We start from the raw sequence: 19,224 nt of genomic DNA, 5'->3' as shown, positions 1-19,224 counted from the left end.
TTTCCCTGGAAAGAAGAAGGGAGGGAGCTCAGCAAGTCTGAGTGCCTGAGGGATGTGTATAACATGGAGACGTGTGTGTGTCATCATTTCTGTTCACACAAAAAAATTCAGTGACACTTCTGTACTGTTAGTCAGTTCCTAAGTGAATACTATGCATGGCAAATGACACAGAAAGAATTTTTTTTTATCCTCATAAATTAAATGCTAGTGTTCTATTACAATGTTCAGTAAATCTTACTTTTGTTTCCAAACTTGCACCACAGTTCATACCTACTGCCTCCCTAACAGTGGACACTTTCCTCAGTGAGCACAACTGCTTCTGAGACCTGCCTAGGAGAGTCCTGACCTGCAGTGCACACACAGCCACCGTGGGGAGGGGGCTGTGGGCATGTATCTGCACCCACACGTGAGGGTGGGAAGGAGGACCAGGAGCCTGTGGGAGATCCTCCTATCAGGGGATCTCAAAGATTTGTGCCTTCCTTAGATGACTTATGTGTTAGCCTTGTAATTTTTACTGGCAGAATCACCTTGAATTAAGTTGAGAGCATGGCAGGCAGACTGACACAACTTTAGCTGGATTTAAGGGAGAGAACTTTGTCTTTTGACCTTTGTACCCACAGACATTCTACTCTGATCATGCTGTTTCATGATCAGATATTAGCCGCCACACACTTATCCCTGTATGAGCATTTATATTCCATTCCTGTATGTGTGTAGATAATATGTGTTTTATATATAGCTCTATACACATATATATATATATATATGAGCACACATGTGCTTGAATCCTTATTATGCGGAAGACTAGTTGCTATTTTCTATATTATTCCCTACTCTACTTCATAGTAAAAGGCTGCTTGAATGACTTCTTGATGGGTCATCACCTGGGATGTAAAACTACTGATCAATATCCAAAGGTATAGGTAAAGCTCTAACTATATCATATCCTTAGAACCTTTAACATATTTTACAGATTAATTCTAACGTGAAAACATTATTCATCATGAATCTTTACTTTCTGTGGTTTATCAATCTTTACAAAAAGACTTGTCCCAGGATGGGAATTCTAGTGTTTCTCTTCTAACAATCAAACCCCTGCTTCTGTTTCCTTGTCTCTCTGACTCCATGTCCTTCTTCAGTCCAGCATCCATCTGAATTTCACTAAAATAAGAATCTCACAAAAACTAATAATTGCCATCCCATATCAATTCTACATTTACATGTCCTCATAAGTTAATACTTGCAAGGTTTGGTAAGCAAAAGTGTGAAGGTTTCACCCTGCTTCAAAGGAAGAATCAGAGTTCACAGCAGAAACACTGGGAGATGATTTTATCCTAGAGCAAGATACAATATCATATCAGTGGAATCACCTTTGGGAAGAAAACTGGTTGTTGTACGAAGTTTTATGTCAGTGGATGCTTTAACTCACAGATTTGGATTCCCATGTTATGGGAGAAGCTGAGCAAGAAAAATGCTCAAGTCTCTTCTAACTATAGGATTCATTGGTGCTAAATGTATAGACAAGTGTCAGCCATTTTCATTTCCTCTTTGTTGCCACACTTGGACTGAATGAAGACAGCAGTGCTATCTCTAAAATGTCCTATGATGAAGGACACAATAAAGCACAAGGACCAGGGACTGTCATCTCATCTTCCTCCTATCTGCTGCATGTAGCTAAAATGCAAAACAAAAATCCAGAGATATTTACTAAGCATACTCAATGTTCATCCACATGTCTTGGTGAGGACAGAAAGACGACTCCTCTTTGCAGGTGTATAGAATCTGCTTGGAGTGACAGGTCTGTTAAAAGGACTCAAAAGATGATGATTCTCATATTCAAATAACTCACCAAGTAGATTTTCATTTTCACAAATAAAACTTACAGGACACTCTTCTGTAACAAACTCCTTTTGTAGTCAATTTGGTCCATGATTTCTTGACAATGTGACTGAGCTTCATGGGACAATGGAAACACTTTCAAACAACTCTGGCAAAGAGCTAACCTTATCATTTAAACAAGCAATTTTACACTAAATCTATCAAAGTAAATGATCCACACTAGATGTCTCTAAATGACCTGGTGACTTAAAGGATCTGATTAGCTAAGTCTGAATTGCCCAACACCTGGCACTGACAGACAATAACAATTCCGTTGTCCACGGTGATTTTTCATCATTGCCTACCTGAAATTCAATAATGAACAAAGACTGGACAACATAAGAAACTTACCACAGATTTATAGCCAAATACAAGACCCAGCTGAATGTGACTTGGGTTGAGTAAAAACACACTAATAAAGAGAAAAGTATCTGTGACTTAGTGTAGAAATTGCCATCTCATAAGCATCTCTTAGGAGAAAAGGTGCCCACGCACCAAGAGATGATTTATTCTCTGCTCAGCTCCACCACCTCTCAATATACTGCTGAGCATTTGGCGTAGGGAGGGAGAAGGACCCGCCAGGCACACTGCCATCAGCTCCCGTCCAGGGGAAAGGGGCCCCACAGGGACTCATCTCTGCTGTTCTCCACAGGGACACTTGTGGCAACACAGTGGTGCTGATGATTTCTTCACTCACTGTGGGATGTGTGTTCATCTATTTACAAGCTCTAGAATGATTTCTGGGACTCCTTCACACATTACAGTGACCACACCTTGCATTCACTGTGGCTCAAGAACTCAATTTCCCCACCTACTAACCCTGCAAATAGAGTAGGTGGCACACAGGGCAGATGGGACCCCTAGGTTTTTCCCATCCTCAGTCTTGGCTGAGTTTTCTCTCACACCTGACCACAACATACAATCCTCTGGATTTTTTCAAGTCACCACAAGGAATACAACTCATAAAGTAAGACCAGAAACCAGAAACCAGGTAGCAGGACCTGGAGAAGGGGTCAGGAGAAGGAGAAGGCATCCCAAGGGGACTTGTTAAAGCCTGTTTGGTAGGGTTTAACTGCAGTGCCAAAAGGGAAGGGAAACTCTCACCAGGAAACAATCTCTACCCTATCACCTCCAGAGATTCTGAGTCAAGGGGGAAGACATAGGTTTCCCCCGGGACTCCATCTACTACTGTTTCCTCCCCTTCCTGCAATGGAACTGACCTCCTTTTTGACTTCTGGGCAATGCAACTGAGACAATCTGGTGGTGCCTTGGTGATTTAAATTTCTCTTTTATTCTCTTATTTACCATTTGTATTCCAGTGAATTCCTTTGTATTCCTTACACTGGAATACAAAGGTGGTAGAAGATCATTTCCTAAAGTTATTTCAGTGTACAGACCACCCTACAAGGAAACAATAGAGGGACTGTTTCAACTGCCAGAGCACCCCGTGCAGGAGGTCTGACATGGGCTTTCCCCCATTAACCCTGTCCCATGAGGGGCGCATCGGTGACGGGAGTCCAGACACCACCCTCGCATGTTGCAGAGACACGGTGCCCTCACACTGCTAGTGTCATTTTAAAATCTCCGCTTTTTGGTCATGTCAATTTTTATTCCTAACATTATTTCATATATACCTTTCCCCTATTTGTTGTCATCAGTCGTATCTATTTTACTGGCGTTTATAAAAAGACCTAGGTTTATATTTTAATGATCTTCATAATTTTTTAATGTTTGGCAATAAAATTTGCTTAGATAAATTATATCATATCTGTATTTTCATTCTTGATCATGGTATCTTCTCGAGTTAAATATTTAACTTTTTAATTTGTCTTGTTAATAAATGTAATTTAGGTTCTAAATTGGCTTTTAATTTACCACTTTGGCTGCACATCTCAAGTATGATACTCAGAATTTTCACGACTAACACCGTCAGTAAAACACAAGTTATGTAGAAGTGCATTTTCAGGTTTACAAATATTTTTATTATCTTTATGCTTATTGCTAATTTATAATCACTGTGGTGTAAAATAATGAATCCTTGGGATAGTGATTCTTTGAAAAGTCTAAGCACTTTTATTGGTTTGTATATAGTCACTTTGCAATTTTTATATAATTTTCATGTAAAATATTCTCTATTTCTCAGGCATAGGATTGTTTAAATATTTACTAGGGCAAGCTTGTTAATTTTGATATTCACAGCTTGGATATCCAATTTTTTCAGTATTATCAATTTATTTCTGAATTCCCCACTATAAAGTGCGGTTTACAAACTTTTTCAATAGACTTCCCTGTTTTTTTTCCTAATTATATACTGTGAACATGTTGTTACAACTGTACATATTAATGACTGTTATATCTTCTTTGTAGGCTATTCCCTTTATTATCTAGTATCTTTCATTATACCAATTCTTTTTGCCTTGTGTAAACATAAATACAAACATCTGCTTCTCATTCTATTGTTGCACCAACTAATTACATATTTGCAGAGGGTGTGCTCTTCATTGCCATTACCCCAGCCTGTCTCTGCAATTGTTTTCATTGCTCTTAACAACTATATATAGCTGTGTTTTATGGGTTTAAAAAAATCAGCGAGGTGGACTTCCGGCAAGATGGAGGAGTAGGTAGACACACCGTACCTCCTCGCACAACCAAGATTAGAACAACAATGATTTACAGACAGAATAACACCCAGAACTGATAGAGGAGTTATCTGAATGGAAGTCGGACAGCCAAGAAGTTGAAGTGGACCCGTAAATCCAGGCTGGTAGGAGAAGACGAGCCGGGCGCGTGCGGGGCCGGCACGGGTTGGCGGCGCTTGGAGGTCGGGGAAAATTTGGCGTGAAATCGGCGCGACAGCCATCTGGGGGTGCAAGAACGCAGCGGTGATCCCTGAGTACGCAAGCTGTGGCTGGCAGACCCAGTGAGGCAGCAATTGTGGACCAGGGCAGAGCTCGAAGCCCAGGATCCCAGAGAAGGGTCTGAGCCCAGGGGAATGGAACTACCGCCATTGTTCACCCCCACCCCCACATATAACGTCACAATCTAGCGACTGGGGTGCCCAGCCCCAGTGAACACCTAAGGCTCCACCCCCCACCATAACTAGAGTGACCAGACGGGGGGAAAAAAGAAGAAAAAGAAAAGGAGAGACAGGGAGAGATATCTTTCCAACAGAACAGATCAGTCCCCCAGGACTCATCCTTTTGAGCGACCAAGAAACAGCCAATCTATCAGATGCGCAGTTCAAAACACTGGTGATCAGAAAGCTCACAGAATTGGTTGATTTTGGGCACAAATTAAGTGAAAAGATGCAGGTTACCATAAAAGAGATACAGGAAGATATACGGAGGAGAGCCAATAGTGGAAGGAAGGAAACTGAGTCCCAAAACAATACAGTGGACCAGAAGGAAGATAGAATCAACCAAGCAGGAAAGCATGATGAAATAAGAATTTAAAAAAATGAGGAGAAGCTTAAGAGCATCCAGGACACCTTTAAACGTTCCAACATCCAAATTATAGGGGTACCAGAAGGGGAAAAGCAACAAATTGAGCACATATTTGAACAAATAATAAAGGAGAACTTCCCCAATCTGGCAAACGGAATAGTCTTCCAAGAAATCCAAGAAGCTCAGAGAGCCCCAAAGAAGTTGGACCCAAGAAGAAACACACCAAGGCACATCATAATTACATTAGCAAAGGTAAAAACGAAGGAGAGAATCCTAGAAGCAGCAAGAATAAGGGGACAGTAACCTACAAAGGAGTTCCCATCAGACTGTCAGCTGATTTCTCCAAAGAGACCTTGCAGGCAAGAAGGGGCTGGAAAGAAATATTTCAAGTCATGAAAGACAAGGACCTACAGCCCAGATTGCTCTATCCAGCAAAGCTTTCATTTAGAATGGAAGGGAAAATAAAGTGCTTTTCAGATAAGGTCAAGTTAAAGGAGTTCATCATCACCAAGCCCCTATTTTATGAAATGCTAAAGGGACTTTTCTAAGAAAAGAAGATAAAGAAAAAATATGTATAGTAAAAGGACAGCAAACTCACAATTCTTAACAACCACACCTAAAGAAAAACCAAAAGAAACTAAGTAAACAACTAGAACAGGAACAGAACCACAGAATGGAGGTCACATGGAGGGTTAGCAACAGGGAGGTGGGAGGAGGAGAGAGGGGGAAAAGGTATAGAGAATAAGTAGCATAGAATGTAGGTTGAAAATAGATGGGGGGGGCAAGAATAGTACGGGAAATGTAGAAGCTAAAGAACTCATAAGTATGACACATGGACATGAACTAAAGGGGGGAATGTGGGTGGGAGAGGGGGTACAGGGTGGAGGGGAGAGAAGGGGGGAAATGGGACAACTGTAATAGCATAATCAATAAAATATATTTTAAAAAATCAGCGAGAAAATAAGAGGATCTAATCTATTTGTACTTAATGTAAATATTGAGACATTTAGATGTCTTAGCACTTGGGTTTTCTGGGTAGCATCCTTTCCTGGGCTTTTATCCTTCTCTCCTCTGACAGCTTTACAAACAGAGGCCACAGCATTGTCAGGCCTGGCTGCCCCTTAATTTTATCTCTTTCATGTCTTGCCCTCCATTGCAGAACAAACTTCTAAGTTTCTTCAGTATTTCCCCTCAGGGTACAGGTAATACAGATGCATGCATCGACAATAACAGAATCACTCTGAAAAGCATCAGGTAACTTTAGAACTATTTTATACTAGTTTTCTGTTCTTCCACTCTTGAACCTGCTCAGACGTTATTGTTTGCAATCATTTGTATAAGTGTCTTAATTTCACAGTGTTTTCTCACTTCTCTTTGAATCAGATGGGAACCCACAGTGAACCAAAACGGTGCTGGTATGGTACGACAGTAGAGAGACTTTCACACCACAGAATGGTTACAAGGACACTGGGGAACTACAACAGGAAACACAGAGCTCAGGAAACACAGGTGAACAAGCAGAACTGTGTGAAGCTGCCATCCCTAGGTTTCAAAGGCACAGAGCAAAGCTGGGAGACAAGAATCCAGGTCAGAGAAGTCGGGGTTCAGACTTGACCCTATGAGGAGAAGGAGTGTCCCAGCAGCACTGTGGCCCCAGCAGGGAATGACAAGACTGGTTCTGGGATTCTGAGTACCTGAGGCTGGGCAGGGGCCTCTGCTGCCACTGCCAAGAGCTGTTGGGGCAAGGCTGACAAGAGCAGCAGGCAGACAGGAAGGAGCAAGGTCCTTTTCCTGCTCCAGGCTCCCAGTCTGCTTTAGAGCTCCCTGCCTACACAACACAAGCAATTCGAAGCCATTAAAATCAATAATCTGCCCTGGCTGGTGTGACTCAGTAGGATTGTCCCATAAACTGAAAGTTCATGGGTTCGGTTCCTGGTCAGGGCCCATACATACCTAGGTTGTGGGTTTGGTCCCAGCTGGCACACATACAGGAGGCAACCCGGATATTTTTCACATTTATGTTTCTCTTCCTCTCTCCTTCCCATTCCCTGTCTCTAAAAATTAAATAACCATGGACTTTCGTGAAGATTAGAAATAAAAATAAATAGTCCAAATGTCCCAATATGATTAAAAAATTGTAAGCTGAATACTAGATGCTGGTGTCTCAAGTTTATCAATAAAGAACAGCCTCCACATCACTCAGACTGAGAGTTCATTCAGGGACAGACACAAGAATTACTTTAACAACACTAACTGGAAGATGAGGTTCAGATGTAATGCACAAAGAAGTTTCCTGATTCCTCACCTTGAAGCGAACGTGCTAGCTAGTCACAGGCAGCACTGTGAGCCACAGGCCCTCCCTCTAAGGTCCCGTCTGCGTCACACTGACAGTGCACAGGGGCAGAGGAGACCTGTGCTGCTCCATAAGGGTTGAGGATCAGAGGGAAGGAGGGCTGGGCAGTGACAGGGACTCTGTAAAAGTCAGACAGTTGCTACTCTCTGGTACGTGCACGCATAACACAGACTGATAATGGGACGTTCTGCATGGACTGGTTACGATGGTTGGAGGAGAGGTTGTGTGTGAGGTGCTATCGATGTGTAGTGCACAGCACTGGGTGAGGGACTGACAAACACGTTAGCTGTTATGACAAGAGCCCATCTGCTCTTCATATTCAGTGAGCTCTGCTGCCCACAGGAAGTAAGTAAGAGTTGGGTGGCTTTTCAAAATGATCTTTTATGCTATAGTATTTATTTAGTTTTTAAGTAGTTTTTATTGGTTATGCCATTCCAGTCTTTCCAATTTTTCCCTCTTTATCCCCCCTCCACCTGTGCCCCCAACCCTCTACCATATCCCCTCCCCCCACTTAGTTCAGGTCCATGGGTTGTACATATAACTTCTTTGAGTCCTCTGTTTCCTATACCATTGTTTAGCTCTCCCTGTCTCTTTTATTCCTACTAATTATGCTTCTTCTTCCCTGTACCCTATCCTCCTTATTTTTCCCTTCTCCCTTCCCACTGAAATACCTCTGTGTGATGTCCATTTCTCTGGTTCTGTTCCTGTTCTAGTTGTTTACTTCATTTTTGTTTTCATTGTTTTTCTTTTCTTTTGGGTTCATTTGTTGATAGTTGTGAGTTTGTTGTCATTTTACTGCTCATATTTTTATCTCCTTTTTCTTAGATAAGTCCCTCTAATATATCATATGAGAATGGCTTGGTGATGATCAACTCCTTTAATTTGACCTTATCTGGGCAGCATTTTATCTGCTCCTCCATTTTCAAATTCCTCATACAGGACAAGAAGCACCCAAGCAGGTTGGAGCTGATGAACTCCAAGAAGAATTTACTAGGAAAATGTGCTTCGGGAGAAAGGGCAGAATGAATAAAAAGGTGCGTGTTAAACATAAAATCTTATAAAGGGAAAATTTAAACTATTATTGACCATTTCAGCTTTCTTCCACCTTGCTCCACGAGCACCTAACATTTTGGTTTCTTCTCTGTACTCTCCATCCCCACCACAAAAACTTCACCTCTGAGCCACACAAAATCAAACTTAGTTGGTGAGCACATGCTAGCTGCCTGGCTCTGTCCTTAATGCAATGCTCAGTGAGACACACAGGTTGACACAGAGTTAGTACTCATTTGGCTTCATATTCTTTTGCAATAAACATGTTCTCGCACATTCACTAGGAACTGTGAGTACACTGATAATAAGCAAATGCATATTTTACACAATAACCAATACGTTAAGTGTCCTCAAATGGAACCTCATTCCATAATACAGCCCACTACAGTTTCCTTTGAGAGGGAAATTATTCCTTATGTTCCATCTAATTCATATCAAAGAAATTCCTTCTTTTCTTAGAGTCATCATTTCCAAGTAAATCTCCATCACATGAATAATTCTTCACCAACAAAAATTAACCAAATTTTGAATAGCTTCAAATAATTGGTCTATAAAAGATACAACTAGTTAGAATCCCGAGTAAAAAGATGAAAACAAGGCCATGGTGTACAATTGTACCTCATCCTTTACTTACAGGGGTAGATGTTAGCATTTCATCGTTAGGTACTATGTTTGGTGGGTTTTCTTTTCTTTTTCTCCATAGATCCTCTTTAGAAATGCTTATTCTTTGTTATTACTAGCAGGTAAAGATTTCATCATGAATTAATGTTAAATTTTGTCAAACACTTTATTAGATCTTCTGACATGTATCTTTAATTTGTTAATGTGGCAAATCATGTTCATTATTTAACATTAAAAAATTGTAGCATTCAGGGAATGAAAACTTTAAAAATGTAAAATTATCTTATTTTATAGATGTGCTCCACTAATATATTCTTTAAGACATTTGCATCTCTTTCATGAACAGGTTTAGACTGATTTTCAGCTTCACACTTCATCTTACATTTGGTATCAATGACATACACAGCAAGAGTAGTTATTTTTTCATTTTACAACAGGTTCAAAGACAGAGTCCTGGGTTGGTTAAAATAAAAGATTCAAAAAAGCATTCAAGGTCCCGGTGTGATGAGGGCCAGCTCACACACTCGACATATTCCCAACCATCCCTCCCAGTAACCTCCTTCTCCCCAGAAACCTCCACAGGACATCCTTGACCTATGAGTTCCTCAGGCTGTAGATCAGCAGGTTCAGCATGGGGATGAGAAGGCTGTAAAACAGGGAAAGGACCTTCATTTATTCTCGAAAGTGGTGGGATTTGGGGGCCAAGTACATGACGATGGCACAGCCAAAGAAAATCCCGACCACACAGAGGTGGGAGGAGCAGGTGGAGAAGGCCTTCCTGCGGCCCTCCCCAGACTGGATCCTCAGCACAGCAAAGAGGATGCATGTGTAGGAGACCAGCACCAAGCACAGGGGCCCCACTAGAACAAACATGGAGCCCACAAAGAGGACAAGTTCACTGAGCCTAGTGTCGGCACAGGCCAATCTGAACACTGACAGGATTTGACAGAAGAAGTGGTTGATTTTCTGAGGCCCGCAAAAGGGCAGCCTCAGGAGGAGAGTAATGTGGACCAGAGCCAGGAGGTAGCTAAAGACCCAGGATGTGGAGGCCAGGATCTTGCACACTCTCCAGCTCATGATGACAGTGTACTGGAGGGGGTGGCAGACGGCCACGTACCGATCATAGGACATCACCACCAAACATGTGCACTCTGTGACAGCAAATGCGAAATACACGAAAGTCTGAAGGATGCATGGACCAAAGGTGACGGTTTTCTTCTGCATCATGAGATTTATCAGCATCGTAGGAACAATGCTCACGGCAAACAACAAGTCAGTGATGGCCAGGTATGAGAGGAGGAAGTACATGGGGGTGTGCAGGCGGGAGTCCAGGCAGATGAGCCCCAAGATGACCCCGTTGCCCAGCAGGGTGACACTGTAGAATAGCAGAAAGAACCCAAAGAGGAAAACTCCAAGTTCTGGGTCAACCCGGAAGCCCAGCAGGATAACTTCTGTGATCCATGTCTGTTGTTTCCCATTTCCTTTTGACTGGTGGATACAAAGCTGCCCTTAGGACAGAAACTTCACAGCTGAGAAGTAGAAAAGGAAAAAAAACACATGGTATACTCACATAGCAATTTACGATAAAAGCCACAAATCAGTAAGTCATGGATTCCGTCCCACCCACAGTCCTGTGATGCTGATCTGCAAATTTGGCTTTAGAGATATTTAGAAACTTTAGATGTTAGCCAATATTAAAAATTGAGAGATTTCACAGAAAAATTAGGGTCTGTGGCTTCCATGAAATAAATAGAAGAATATTTGATACTCTTGGAATGTATTGTAAGCAATACTCAGCTGAAGCTAATGAAGAGAGACAAGACAGATGCCTTTTCACTTACCACAACTTCTAGGAATTTCTGCTTTCTCCCAGAAATTGAAGGGGAGTGACACTTAATTTTATCACGGCACTTACACGATTGGTTGTGTTTCACAGCTTTAAGAAAAGATTGATGCTCAAGGGGAGTTCTGTAGTTCTGCTCTTCTTGAAACCAATGAACATGACAGTTCAAAATATAAAATGCAAACCCCCACCTACATAGTCAGAGTTTCAAATGGGGCAATTCTTTCATATACCAGGAATGAATCAGACACATGGCATCCTCCATCATGAAAGCAGAGTGTCATACCTGGACCTCAGCTTGCGTGGAGTCCAGGAAGGTTGTTTTGGGAGAATAGGCACCAACATGGTTCCTCAAACCCAAGCACCTGGGCTGGGGCCACAGAAGCAGGTATAAAGCAGCCACTGGGCTGCTGGACATGATGACTGTGATGAGGTCGATGTCCTTGCCAGTTCTCCTGCTACTTCCCCAGACCCTGAGGCATGCTTATAGGGCCCAATTCTAGGCCAGGGGATGCAGAGCCTGGTGCATGACTACAAAAGCTCAAAAGCCCACAACAGACAGAAAGAGACAGTGGAAAAACCAATGTAAAATGAAATAATAATAAAAAAATAGTCTTTGTGTGCCCAAAAACATCTTTGAAGACCCACAAGTCTCATGTTAAAGAGGAACAACTAAGTAAAAAATTATTTTCTTTTTCTCTTTCATTACATCTTCATTAATTACACCCAAAATGTAATTAACTCATTCAAGATGCAATTAAATACAGAGAAAATCTTCCAAACACTCTAACAGAGGATGGTAAGAATGTCCATAAGAATGGATTAAAAAAAGGCATAATACTTACTAATATTAACTTCACTAAATTAAGAAAAAAGAATGCAGGAGCCAAGGAAAACAAATCAATTACATACTTTGAAATGTGAATATAGCCACATGAGTTTTAAAAAGCCGATAAAGAGAATAATTTCTAGATCTAATGTTAAAAAGGGAAGGAGTATACTGGAAAGTCCTATTTAAGAATCCATCCAGGTTTCAATACACAGAGACAAAAGGATACACATTTGAAAGTGCAATTTGGAGACACAAATACTAGATTGAGGGACTAAACTTACATATTATGAAGTTTCTAGAGCAAAAGATAAAGAGAATGGTAAAGAAACATTATTTGAAGAGACTTAACCAAAAACATTACAAAATTGAAGGAGACTTAAGTCCTTAAAATGCAAAAAGTCTTTCTGTTTAATGAGTGCAATAAAGGAAGATAAGTGTACACTCAAAACTTTTTATACCTAAAGGTGACATAAATCTTTAAATAAAAAACATACTCTGAGGATGAAATAGCACAAATAAAAAATAAATTTTCAATGAATGGAATTTCTTAACAATGATCCCTTTGACTATTGTCTTTCTTCCATTCCCTACATGTCACTGTGTCTACACCTGCTGGGATGTCTATTCAAACAGTGATGTAGTCAATGGACCTCTCTCATGTCTCTTCATTAATTACCCTTTCAGATTGTTTTCTCTTTTACTGTCTTCGCACTGTTCTAGACATGTCACAACTGTATTCTAATTGCACACTTATTCTATGACTGACACCTAGTACCATTTGTCTCATCTGCCTAGCTTACAAATCATTTTTAAGTAACTTTATTTTTGCTTTCTAAGATTTTTAAGCAGATTCCTTCTACATTAATTGTTTTGTTTGATCCCTTAAAATCCCTTTACTGTTTCACCAATGTTATGGTATTTCATGGAAGCTGCAATTTAATTTGCCTCTTCAGCAGTCTTTGTTTGATTGTTTTACACAATCTATATTCTGCAGCATTAAGAGAAAAATTAAAAGTTACCAAAGGTAAAATACAATTACATTCACAGGACCAACCACCCAGCTAACGGTGACTTCTTGTCAATACAAGAAGGGTCTGAAGGCAATGAGCTACTATCTTCCATGTTCCAAGAAGGGGTAAGCTGCTGTTCTACATTTTGATATCATCAACAATAGTCCTGAATGCATGAGAGCAAAATGAGGCATTAGTAAATATGCAAATATGAAAGTATGAGGACCCACAGATCCTCCAGGTACAAATAAAGTGTATTCCTCAACATGAATCCCACAGGTAAAGCAATATATAAAAACAATATAGAAACATAATTTGAAAACTATCTTGGCAAGCTTTATACCTATTGACCTAAAATAATTACTGTGGTATTTAAAAAAAATAAAATTAAACATTTTGGAATTAGTAAGAAAACAGAGGAAGAGACGTCTGATCAGTAAAGCCTGCTAAGACTCTTGATGAGACCTGGAACCCCGAGTGACTTTACATTTGTTAGTGTAATTCCTCAACTGGGATGTTAACACTTCATATACCTCATCAAAAATAGGCATAGAAACTATGGTTTTCAAAATTACATGACAAGTGAAAGAAACTAAAAGCATGATTAAGCCAAAACCAGGCAGAAAGCAACAAAGGAGAAATAAAGAGCCAACTAAATCTTTCAATAGACAACACAAAAGAGCTGGTATTAATAAATCTATGTGTACCAATTACCACACTAATGTAAGACACTGAAACACAGAGATAATAGGAATATGAGGAAAATAATCAAGGTACAAAATCTTTACAAAAAGGACACCTGAAATACCTAAATTACCCAATTCATCCTCTCTCCCTCTCTCTTCCTCTCTCACACACACGGGAACACACATAAAAGTTAAAGATGAAATTACAAAAAATATGTCTAGCCATAAAGAAACTTATGGTACCATTACTGATAACACTTCAAAGCATTTATAAGTATATGGGAGCTACTTGGGAATAAAAATAAATACACTAACCCACCAAAACCAAAATTCAGGATCTAGTCCCTTATAAAGTTTAATTACAAAGTGATTCTTTTAATCAGAGAAAGGATGTCCCCCAAACCTCAAGAAACATTATTTTTAATGGTCAAATATTAAAAGGTTTTCCTCTGAGTTAGAAAATGTACACCACTAACATAATTTCTCCTGAATGTTGACTCAAACTAGTCAGCAATAAGAGAAAAAGAAGAAATAATGGCCATCAGAATTGAAATGGAGAATATAAAATATCACTATTCACAAAACACAAGTGTGTACATAGAGAACTTCTACAAGTTAACTACTAAAATTCATAAGCAAAATTTATAAAAACTCTGAAATCAAGGTGAAAGTACAAAATGAAAACATTATATGTCAAAGAACTGGAACATTTTTAAAGATTCAAAATCTCTCCAAATTGGCCTTTAATTTCAATGCAATACAAGTCAGATCCTAGCAGTGGTTTTTCTCATATGAAAATGAATATTTTCCTAAATGTCACATATGAAAATGCAAAAAGTCAAGGACAGCAAATAGACCTTCAGAGAAACGATGAAGGAAGAGGACTTACCTACTGACTAGTAACATTTACCGTAAACACAACATAATTAAATCACTGAGGGACTGGAGCAAAGATAAACCAATAAAGCAACGCAGCACATTCGGTGACCGGAAGTTCAGACACTCAAAGTCGGTGCCAGTGTTTTCAGTGAAGTCCACGAGACCTGTTGGCTTTCCATGGAGAAAACTCTAACCTGACCACCACACATGAGGCCCGAGATAAATTTCAGGTGGGCTTTCATTCTAAATATGAAAGATAAACACACCTTCCAGGGTAAAAACCAGGGGGTCAGAGAGTAGCAGCTTTTCTCAAATAGTACCAAAGAACAGACTGTCTCGTGACAACCTTGCACGCACAGGCTGGCTCCCCTCTCATTTGTTTCTCTAATTTTAATGTGTAAGAACAACACATTTTCACTTTAGCATCAGTAGTTTTGAACACCACTTCTCAAAGTGACTTGAAAAGTAAAGACCATAAGAATGCATTTACGTTTACAATTTTGTGTAGAGCACATGTTTTCATGGATGACTATGCGAGGTACAGAAGTGAAGCAGAGAAGTTGTATTCCTAGTAGAACCATTTTACCATACTCCCACCAGCTAATACTTTCCCCTAAACTCTGATGAGTAGCAATATCAGCCACATAATCCCATTCTAGATCTGACAATGGGTCTCCCTGGGATCAGGGTAGCCATCCATGGACAGTAAGCCTGAAACACTGAATCAGGAAAAGCAAATCAGGCACCTCTACCAGCCTCACTTACACAAGAAAAACACAATGAGAGTTTGACTGAATTCCGACAGGATGTTCTGGTGGCCACGTGTCAGCACTTCTTACAGGGCAGCAAACAAAAGGAGGCTACTTCTAAGAGATGGTAGCAGCAGATGATTGTCAGCTAGGAAGACGTGAAGGAGAAAGTGTGTAACAGCTCCGGCTTCACTTCCCACTGCAAAAGGAGGCAAGGGTATGAGATGGCTTTCATGCCCCTCTCAGGTTGCTACCATGAGGCAGGGACATATAGTGGAACCAGGCCCTCCCCAGAAATGTCACCAGGGAGGGGTTCTGACTAAGAGGAGTGAGAAACCCAGGCTTTGACAGCATGGGTGTCAGATGTTACTCTGAGCACCCCCACGCTGGCACAGTGTAAAGAACGGATCTTGAGAAAGATGTCTTTCTCTTCATCCTACCCTGAGGTCTTTGGCCAACCTTTCTTCCTGCTCCTCTGTTAGTCATTAACCAGTTTATACATAATGATTCATATGTAGGAGGGTACCATTTACAGTATTCTCCTCCTAGTGGGTTTGAATACACAGGAAGAGGAGAGTTTGGGCTGAAACACCTACTGCCTGAGGTGGGTTCCATGGGCGATAAGTCACAGAGGCCCTTTCTATCTAGATCATGAGGACAGGACACAGGGGAGGTCAGGAGGCTTCTAGATGAGAAGCCTTTACTCTCTGACCACCTGAAGGCCACCCATTCCCCACACATACCTGTGAAGGTCAGGGAACAAATTACAGAGCATTGTCCCACCATTCCGTGTCTTCCCTACTGAGCAGAAAAAACCTGCCTTCTGTTCTCGACTCCAGCTTTGTTGTCTGAGGGTGTCAGTGTGTGAGAGACTGTATGTGTTTTATGCTAGTAAAGAAGTGAGAACTCAGGAAAAATGGCAGGGTGATCCTACTCAGCAGGACCCTGGCATGAAAACGTAGCAGGTAGTCAAGTCAGATGTTACAGGATGTGTCACAGCACAATCTCCACATCCCCAGATATCTAGATTCTGAGCAGTTGATCTGAGCTGGAGCTCACCTTCGTACTGCCAAGGAGAATGCTTTAAGCTTCATGATGTGGTGTGTGTGGCACCTGTGGAGCTTGTTAAGACAAGCAACTCAAAGGACTGGTTCCCCTCAAGGGAGTGAACCATCTTGGTCTACTGAAAAGTTCTATTTTTACTTTGAAACTCATAGAGACTGAAGCCTATTTCGTTAAATTAGGACTTCAAGTGACTTCCTTTAAGTGACTTCAAGGACACCGAGTTTGCCATGCTGAGGTTGGATTCAGAGGGCACTGCTGTTCACATTGACATACAAGAGTAAACACTGATGTTGAACACTGTATTTTAGGAAGAGGCCTGGCATGAGAGATTAGTTATGTGCTAGGAGCATGTAAAATATATTAAGTCACTGGGAGTGATGAGGTCCCATATAAAACACTTGTTCAGGGAAGATGCAGAAAACCTCTATAATCTTTACAGGAGTATAACATAATAGGCAATAGCATGAGTGCTGATACAACACAGGGAATAAAAAAAAACAAAGACTTCAACATAAACAAAACGAAAGATAAAAATCACATGATCATATCAACAGATGCTGAAAAAGCATTTGATAGACTACAGTACTCATGAATGATAAAAACACCCAGCAAAGTGGGAACAGAGGAAGCATACCTCAACATAATAAAGGCCATATATGAGAAACCTAAAGCTTACACCATACTCAATGGGCAAAATCTAAAAGCTTTCTTCCTAAGATCAACAACAAGACAATGGTGTCCACTTTCACCACTTTTATTCAGCATAGTATCAGAAGTTCAAGATGCAGCAATCAGACAAGAAAAAGAAATAAAAGGCATCCAAACTGGAAAGGAGGAAGTGAAATTGTCATTGACTGCAGATGACATGATGGGGTACATAGAAAATCCTATAGGCTCCACCAAAAACTAGTTGACCTAATAAGTGAATTTGCAAAATAGCGGGATGCAAAGTCAATATTCAGATTGAAATACTTTTTGTCCACCCACAATGAAATATCAGAAACAGAAACTTGGGGGAGAAAATCCCCTTTACTATAGCAACAAGAAAAACAAAGTACCTAGGAATAAACTGAAACAAGAAGGTAAAGGACCTGTATTCAGAAAACTGACAACACTGAAGAAAGAAATTAAAGAAGATACAAATAAATGGAAGTATATATGGTGTTCATGGATTGGAAGAATTAGCATCATTAAAATGCCCATAATGGTCTTGGCTGGCGTAGCTCAGTGGATTGTGCACAGGTTGCGAACCAAAGCATCGCGAGTTCGATTCCCAATCAGGGTACATGCCTGGGTTGCAGGCCATGGCCTGCAGCAACTGCACATTGATGTTTCTCTCTCTCTTTCTTTCTCCCTCCCTTCCCTCTCTAAATAAATGAAATCCTTAAAAAAATCAGTAAGCGATATGAAAAAACCTAAGCATCTTAAATAAGAAGATAAACATAAAAAAAAAAGTCCACACTACCTAAAGCAAGCCATACATCCAATGGAATCTGTATATACATACCAATGACATGTTTCACAGATTTAGAACTAATATTTGAAAAATTTATGTGGAACCAAGAACAACCCAAAGTAGTCTCAACAATCTTGAGAAAAAAGAACAAAGTAGGAAGGATCACAATACCTCACATCAAACTATATTACAAGGCTACTGTAATCAAAAGAGTCTGGCATTGGCATAAGAACAGATACATAGATCAATGAATCAGAAGAAGGAGCCCACAAATAAACCCATGTCCCTATGGTCAACAATATTTGACAAAGTGGGCAGGAGCATAAAATGAAGTAAAAAACCTCCTCAACAAATAGTGTCGAGAGACCTGGAATGTTATGTGCAAAGAAACGAAACTAGACCACCAATGTAAAACATACACCAGAATTAACTCATCATGGACAAATGACTTAAACATAACCTGTGACATCATAAAAGTCCTAGAGGAAAACTGAGGCAGTAAAATTTCACATATCCATGCAGCAACATTTTTGCTGATATATCCTTCTAGCCAAGGGAAATAAAGGAAAGAATAAACAAATGGGACTATATCAAGTAAAAAGTTTCTGCATGGCTAAAGAAAATATCATCAAAATGAAAAGGGAACCAACCACAAGGGAAAATATATTTGTCACTGACATCTGAGACATGGGTTTGATCTCCAAAATATACAAAGAACTCACAGGACTCACCACCAGGAAGGCAAACAATCCAATTAAAACATGGGCAAAGACCTGAAGAGACACCTCTCCAAAGAGAACACAGAGCCTATAGGCATATGAAAGTATATTCAACATCACTGGCAGAGAGATGCAAATTATAACCACTAGGAGATACCACCTCACACCATTCAGAATGGCCATTATTAACAAATCAACAAATAGCAACTGCTTGTGAAGATGTTGTGAAAAGGGAACCCTAGTGCACTGTTGGTGGGAATGCAAACTTGTGCAGCTCCTGTGAAAAACAGTATAAAATTTCTTAAAAAATAGCCAAGTGCTGGAAACAGCCTATTGCCCATCAGTAAATGAGTGGATCAAACAGCTGCGCATCATTTACACAATGGAATACTATGCGATACAAAGAAATAACAAACTCCTACATTTCATTTCAACATGGATGGAACTGAAGAGTACCATGCTAAGGGAAATAAGCCAGGCAGTGAAAGGCAGATCCCATATGATGTCACCTACAAGGGAACCTAATGAACAAAACAAACAAACAAGCAAACAGAACCAGAGGCATGGAAACAGGGAACAGACTGACAGTGACAAGAGGGGAAGTGGGAGGGTGACAAGGAGGAGCGGAGGAAGAAGGTCA

The 19,224-nt window shown here is 40.4% G+C and overlaps 1 protein-coding gene across 1 annotated transcript; it reads right to left on the bottom strand.

Annotated features, from left to right (window-relative positions):
* Positions 1-10,017: 10,017 nt before the first annotated feature.
* LOC114507918 (olfactory receptor 2A12-like) lies at positions 10,018-10,653 on the bottom strand. Its single transcript, XM_028525946.1, has one exon. The coding sequence runs from the start codon at positions 10,651-10,653 to the stop codon at positions 10,018-10,020; it is 636 nt and encodes a 211-aa protein (XP_028381747.1).
* Positions 10,654-19,224: the final 8,571 nt, after the last annotated feature.

Source organism: Phyllostomus discolor, chromosome 10 (genome assembly GCF_004126475.2).
Source record: "Phyllostomus discolor isolate MPI-MPIP mPhyDis1 chromosome 10, mPhyDis1.pri.v3, whole genome shotgun sequence".
Lineage (NCBI taxonomy): Eukaryota > Metazoa > Chordata > Mammalia > Chiroptera > Phyllostomidae > Phyllostomus > Phyllostomus discolor.
This window is presented reverse-complemented; position numbering and strand designations above follow the sequence as displayed.

Excerpts from the sequence above, each read along its gene's own strand:
- LOC114507918 (XM_028525946.1), bottom strand. The coding sequence starts at position 10,653 with ATGTACTTCCTCCTCTCATACCTGGCCATCACTGACTTGTTGTTTGCC.